Source organism: Myxine glutinosa, chromosome 7, assembly GCF_964187855.1.
Source record: "Myxine glutinosa chromosome 7, kmMyxGlut1.1, whole genome shotgun sequence".
Lineage (NCBI taxonomy): Eukaryota > Metazoa > Chordata > Myxini > Myxiniformes > Myxinidae > Myxine > Myxine glutinosa.
In genome coordinates, this window is record NC_136267.1 from 169341090 (window position 1) to 169348380 (window position 7291).

Below are 7291 nucleotides of genomic sequence, written 5' to 3' on the forward strand. Positions count from 1 at the left end.
TGAAAGGGCTTTGCGTTTGCGCTTATATAACGCACGCCAATATCACACCGCCAGCCAAAAAGCCACGCCCGTCGGTGATATTGCCTCAGCCTTGGTTGGCTGGTGAGGGCTTACCGGCCATGCCTTTGACGGCTAGTTGACAGGCCCCACCTTGTTCTTGGCGTTCCGCCCCCTCCTTCCTCGGGCCGACCGCATGGTTGATGGCGTCGTTTGAACGAAAGGCAGCGAACACTGCTAACAAGGCGCGTAATGGCGGCGCTTGGAGAGGGAGGTCGCAAAATGGACGAAATGAAATGGGACCTACTCCTTATTTAATTGATGCAACGCAGATTCAACTATTGGAAACACGGCCTTAACTAAAACACATAATAATGAAATAACTGGAATTTCTAAGGTGGCCTACTTGTTGCTGTGGCCTAACTAAGGGTGCTACCTTTAACCTTTTAATAATGGGATATTTACAAGTAATTATTTACACAAGTGTGGGTTCTAAAACCGCAACAATATATATATACAGGAGTATGTATATATATATGAATGACCTGTTTTATCAGACTTGCGTGTTTAATATTTTCATCTGTACCAACAGCTCATGATGCTGCTGCTCAGAATCCAGGTTCAAATCCCACATGTATTATGTATTTACCCATTGTTTACCATCGTTCTAATTTGTATGAAAACATGTTGTTGTGTTGCACGTGATTTTGTACAAGTTGTAATGTAAAAATAAATAAATTCCTCAATGAACAAAAACAAAGCAGTAGTCTTTTATTTTTATTATCCTCACAATTTACCAAATTTTATATATTTTAGGAAATCTATTTGATGCTCAAATATGTTTGACAATGGCTGTGTAAAAAGACAGGAAATGCAATTTCAAAAACATTTCAACATGCAAGTCTTGGTCATAAAAGCAACGTTATTTATTGGGGAAGTTAGGCCCGCTCGATTTGCTGTGGTGTGGGACTCTTCAACTCCTGCAATAAATCGCATGCCAATTAGTGGATCTGGTTAGGCCATTGCAAATGTATAACAGGTGGAAACATAACTTGACATATCCTCCATAATGTATCAAAAAATACAACGACAAAATATAGCAAATGCACTCCAAAAAGTTATGGGGTCGTCAAGTAGGTAATGATCCAAAGGTAAGTAATCAGCATTTTGTAAAACCATACACAGGTTAATCGAATTTGACGGTAGTTTTGAAACGGTCTCAGTATATTTGGCCGCAAGAGGCCAAAGCCACCCCCCACCCCTTCCCGTGCCTCCTCGCCCCAAGCCCTCTCCCTCCCACAGATCTCCCGATGTCCCTGCTCTCAAATTTTGTACTTGTGTGCTTCTCTCTCTCCCCATCTTGTCTCCCGCTCCCTTTATTATATGTTTTATGTGTCAGTTTGTCTTTTTAGCTGCGACGAGCAGCTCTATGAGAAGACCGCGTTGTTGTTGTTGTTGGGGTGCCTTTTTGAACAGCGCATGCGCATACACATACACTCGGACGTGCGTTGGTATGAGGTAAGAACATCGCGGACTAAAATCGCGATTTGTTTGAAGAAACCAGAATAAATTTAGCAACAAAGACAACATAACATGAATGTTTTCATATCAATCTCGTTTCACAGAACTTGACACAAATTAGGTGTAATTATTGAATAGCGCATGCGCATACACTCGGACGTGCGTTGGTATGAGGTAAGAACATCGCGGACTAAAATCGCGATTTGTTTGAAAGAAGAAAATAATTTAATGACTGGTCGAATTTGGTAGCGCATATTGCAATGGATATCCTCATGATTCTACACGTCGCAGCTGGTGACCACACTCTGGTAATTTTTCTCTTGTGATTAATGTTAGCTCTTACACGAGCCTCGAACTTGTATACAAAAAAAACCCCAAAAAAGCAAGGAAAGCTCAATTTCCAATGTGGGTCTGCCTAAGGAGTTTGTGGGTGGCTCTCTGTACAGGTCAATATTCAATCGCGTCGTGCTGAACGCCGAGTAAGAATTAGGGCAATTTGACCGGTTACCCGCACGCGTTGGCACCGTGGGATCTTTCAACGTGTACCAGGGATTGCGAGAGGACAGAAAAGCCAGATTTGCCATCCCTCTTGAGAACAGCGCAGCCATTGAGGAAACGCCCAAAACAATTCCAACTGTTTATAGGTGTGGTGTGACTTAAACCTGGATGGGACGATACCTGTGCGACCAACGAGCCTAACATCTCAGTACAAATTAATATGGGTGGTGGTGATAGAGCGTCCATGTTTTCAGGACAATTTCCATGGCTAAAAAAAACAATTGTGGAAAGGACGCCACTTCCTGGATAGATCCCAAAATGTCCGCTGAGCACCAATTAATATAATTAATATCCAAATTCCAAGAAGGCCGGATTGTTTTTGTGAAATCATTTTTCCAAACTTACATTGATTTCTCGTAAAATAGGAACAGTTTTCTTGATTAGGCTCGGCAATCCTTTTATATCCTTGAAGTTTGGGATTTTTAAAGGCAAGTCAAATCTTGGACACTTAGGGATCTTCCCGGTCCACTTCGGGATCTTCCCGGTCCACTTAGGGATCTTCCCGGTCCATTTGTATAACGTCAACAACACACAAAATGATCCATTCTTACCCTGGCCGTCTGTACGAGCACGCACAGTGGACAACACATGGTGTAACAGAGGTCTCCCAGAAATGAACCCTGCAAGACACGTACGTACGGTACGTAAGCTGAGATGGACATCTGGACAAGATACAAATTCACCTTCAAATCGAGGACCAAACGGCACATTTATGTGAAGACTTGTGAAGGATCTTGTCTTACCTTGATATTCTTCATCTGGCGCGTATTCTTGCGACTTTGCGCGGTGAAGAAACATCCTGCAATCGGACAAAAGAAAGCCAGTCCGCACAGACAGCACCCTCCGACGTCGGCCGCCTCGGCATTCTGTCCGGCTGTAACACAAGGACAAAAATAGGTCTGTATGCAGAGTCCACAGTCCTCGCAACAACTGCATAGGCCGTGGGACCAGTCGGCCATGATGAAAGGCTGCAGGTGTCCAAATGCAGAAGTAAATGCTCAGGGGTTACTTTTATACAAAGTGCGCAACACCAAACCACCACACGCCTCTGGAGACTTTCCATTGGCTGAACGAGACGGTTCCTCTTTTGATTGGAGATTACATTCGTGTGCCACACTCGGTGGGGATTGCGCTGCCGATCACTATCTTGGCAAGGGTTACACTGGGTGGTTTGCCATTGCCTTCAAGCAAGGAAGCAGCACGTTCCATCTTTAGAGTCTTGGGTGTGACATGTTCGGCCCCCAGACTCCTCAAAGACAGCGCCCTGTCACCATGACACCATGACACCACCGAGCGTGGTTTATATATATAAACGTGGCTAAATATGGCAGAAAGGTTATTACCACCACCTCCATTCCCCTTCCTCCTCTCCCCCAAACCCCTGTCATCCTCTACAAAGGAATCAATGGAACTTCATCCACTTCGGTTAAAACTACAATGCAAAAGAGCATTTTTACCTCCACCACCAAAGGTGGATGTTGGTTACGTTTTCACCCCTGTTTGTCTGTCTGTCCGTTAGTGAACAAAATATCTCAAAAAGTTATGGACGGAGTTTGACGAAACTTGATGGACCGGTTGGGTGTCTGACAAGGACAAGTAGATTAGATTTTGGTGAAGATCTGAATAGGGATTCGGATATGAGAATTATTTAATTTTTAAGTGATTCTTCGCCATTGGGAGATCGGGCCAAAAACGATACCTAGCAGGATATCTCAAAAAGTTATGGACGGAGTTTGACGAAACTTGATGGACCGGTTGGGTGTCTGACAAGGACAAATAGATTAGATTTTGGTGAAGATCTGAATATGGATTCGGATATGAGAATTATTTAATTTTTAAGTGATTCTTCACCATTGGGAGAAAGAGCCAAAAACGATACATAGCAGGGTATCTCAAAAAGTTATGGACGGAGTTTGACGAAACTTGATGGACCGGTTGGGTGTCTGACAAGGACAAATAGATTAGATTTTGGTGAAGATCTGAATAGGGATTCGGATATGAGAATTATTTAATTTTTAAGTGATTCTTCACCATTGGGAGATCGGGCCAAAAACGATACCGAGCAGGATATCTCAAAAAGTTATGGACGGAGTTTGACGAAACTTGATGGACCGGTTGGGTGTCTGACAAGGACAAATAGATTAGATTTTGGTGAAGATCTGAATATGGATTCGGATATGAGAATTATTTAATTTTTAAGTGATTCTTCACCATTGGGAGAAAGAGCCAAAAACGATACATAGCAGGATATCTCAAAAAGTTATGGACGGAGTTTGACGAAACTTGATGGACCGGTTGGGTGTCTGACAAGAGTAGTGTAATAATGTTGCTTCTGGGACACCTCCGTTTAACATGGGAAATCCCTATCTAATGTCATTTACCCCCTTGTCTTTTTCAAAAATCATAAACACCTCTATTTCTCCCACCCTCATCTTTATGAACCTTTTGTCTGTAGTACCTATCCTTAATGTTGTTCATTAGACCACTCAAACACTACAAATATTTGTTTTCTCTTATAGACCTATCATCCTTCTTCTACATATCATCTGGCAGATTAATCTTTGACCCACTCAAACATTGACCCATTCACTTCCATATTAATTCTTTCCCTCCCTCATTGCCCCTAAACACCTCTATTTCTCTCACCCTGTTATTTGTATACAAGATCGAGGCTCGTGAAAGAGCGAACATTAATCACACAGAAAGACAAACCGACACATAAAACATATAACATAGGGAGCGGTAGACAAGATGGGGAGAGAGGGGGAAGGACACAAACACAACATTTGAGAGCAGGGACCGAGAGACATGGAGACATCGAGAGATCTGAGAGAGGGCGAGGGCTTTGGGGGGGGGGGGGCGTGGGAAGGGGGCAGTGGGAGAGGTATAAAACATATGGACACTGCCAGGACTTCCAGGAAAGAAGTTGGAATTTCAAACAAGGTGGATCTGGGGTGAATTAGCGGGGGTAGAAAAGATCAAGGTTTTGGATGGGGGAAGATAAGAGATGGTGGTGAACAGCTGTTTTAAAGACCTGGAGGGAGGAGTGGGATTGAAGGGAGTGAGGGAGTTTGTTCCAGAAGCGGGAGAAAAGAGGAATGAAAGAGTGAAGGTGAGCGGAGAGCCGAGATTTCGGCAGTTTAACCATCAGAGGGTTGCTGGCAGATCTTGTGCGACCTGTAGGAATATTTGGGGGACAGAGCACAGAGAGAGCTGGGGGTGCAAGGCCGGAGAGGAGTCGGTAGAAGACAGAAAGACCACCTACCTGCCTGCGGTGAGTGAGTGAAAGGCCCTCAGAGATAGCTTCATCGCGGGAGATTCCAATAATTCTGAAAGCTTTGGTTTCAACAGCGTGAAGCCGAGCTAGGTGTGAGGCAGGAGCACCGGCCCATAGGGGAGAACAGTATTCCATTGAGCTGCAGATGAAAGCCTTGTATGTGGTGAGGAGCTCAGGTGTGCCGAGGAAGGACTTCGCACGACGGAGGATTCCCAGTCGGCGACTGGCTTTGGAGGCCAGCTTGGAAATGTGGTTTTCCCAAGAAAGATCATGGCAGATAGTGAGACCCAAAATCTTGAGCGACAGAACTTCTTGGAGAGGATTGTTGAGAAAGTAGATGGGAGGGTTGTCCAGTCGATCTTTTCGGAGAGACATAGTAAGAGTGTGAGATTTGTCAGGATTGAAAGACATGTTCCACTTGTTTGACCAGTCTGTGATTTTGTCCAGGTCTTCAGAGAGTGAGGAGGCAGCAGACTGCCGATCTGAGGGAAGAGGAATGGAGCGGCAGAGAGTGGAGTCATCAGCAAAGAGATAGAGAGGATTTTCGAGAGAGTCAGAGAGATCATTGATGAAGACCAGAAAAAGCACGGGGCCCAGAACACTGCCTTGGGGAACTCCGGCCTGAACAGGAAGAGGAGATGAGAGAAACCCATTCAGGGCCACACGTTGACGACGACTAGAGAGGAAGTCCGCCAGCCATGCGTGGAGATTTCCATGGATACCAAAGGAGGAGAGTTTGGTGAGCAGAGCGGGGTGCCAGACCGTGTCGAAGGCACGTGATATGTCGAGGGAGACAGCTCTAATTTCCTGTTTGGCATTGAGGACCTCCATCCATTGTTGAGACAGCAGAAGCAGCATGTCCAGAGTAGAGTGACCTGGTCTGAAACCAAATTGATGATCAGAGATCAAGCCATTGGAGAAGAGGAAAGATTTCATATCAGAAGCAATGATGGATTCCATGACTTTGCTGATAATTGGGAGAAGGCTGATTGGTCTGTAGTTGCTAGGATCTGTTTTTGCACCTTTTTTGTGCAAAGCGGTGATGTTGGCTGATTTCCAAGCAGATGGCAGTTGACCTTGAGCAAAAGAGAGGGTGAAGAGAACAGAGAGAGGGTGAGATAGAGCAGCAGAGCAGGATTTTAGGACCCGTGGGCTGATGCCGTCGGGTCCAGTTGCAGAATCAGAGTCGAGGGTTGACAGAAACTTTTCCACCTTGTCAGGAGGAAAGGACACGGAGTCCAGGAGCAGCAGGGTACGACTGGGTATGGTGGGTACAGAGAGGGATGGGTTTGGGACACAAGATTTAGAGGCAAACACAGAGTTGAGGCATTCAGCTTTTTCACGTGCGGAGTCAGCTGTGTAGCTGTTTGAGGTAAGGGAGGGGATGGAGGGGGAACAAACACCAGAAACGGATTTGACCAGACGCCACCAGGATTTGGAAGAGGGAGACAGATAAGAGAGTTCGGTCTTGAGAACGGAGAGATATTGTTTCCTGGCTCTCCTGAGGGTGGACACACACTTGTTTCGGGCTTTGTGAAAGGAAATGAGATTTCCTTCCGTTGGATTTGCTTTCCAGGAGACGAAGGCAAGTTGTTTCTTGGCAACAGCCTCACCACAAGATTCCGTGTACCATGGACGGGAGGAAGGGTATGACAACTGAAGACGAGATGGGATAAATCTGTGCATGAGAGAGAGCAATTTACTTTGGAAGAATTCCCAGGATGAGTTGATGTCAGAGGTGGTAGAGATGGGAGACCAGTCCAGATGATTGATGGCTGCTTGAAGACCGTGCCAGTTGGCCTGAGTGAAATGCCAGACTCGTCGACGCTGAGCAGGCTCCCTGAGGATGGTCAGAGAGATGTCCACTTTAACAAGGACATGATCAGATGATCCGATCGGAGCAGAAGAAGAGCAGCAGACATTTTCAGGGAAGTTAGT

General features: G+C 45.4%; 1 protein-coding gene across 1 annotated transcript; it reads right to left on the minus strand.

Annotated features, from left to right (window-relative positions):
- Positions 1–755: 755 nt before the first annotated feature.
- Positions 756–3373, minus strand: LOC137431821 (uncharacterized). Its single transcript, XM_068123555.2, has 3 exons — positions 2820–3373; positions 2628–2696; positions 756–977 (listed from the first exon to the last, which is right to left on the minus strand). Exons 1-3 carry the CDS (start codon positions 3033–3035, stop codon positions 936–938), a joined length of 327 nt encoding a protein of 108 aa, XP_067979656.1. The 5' UTR covers positions 3036–3373; the 3' UTR covers positions 756–935.
- Between the last annotated feature and the right edge of the window lie 3918 nt (positions 3374–7291).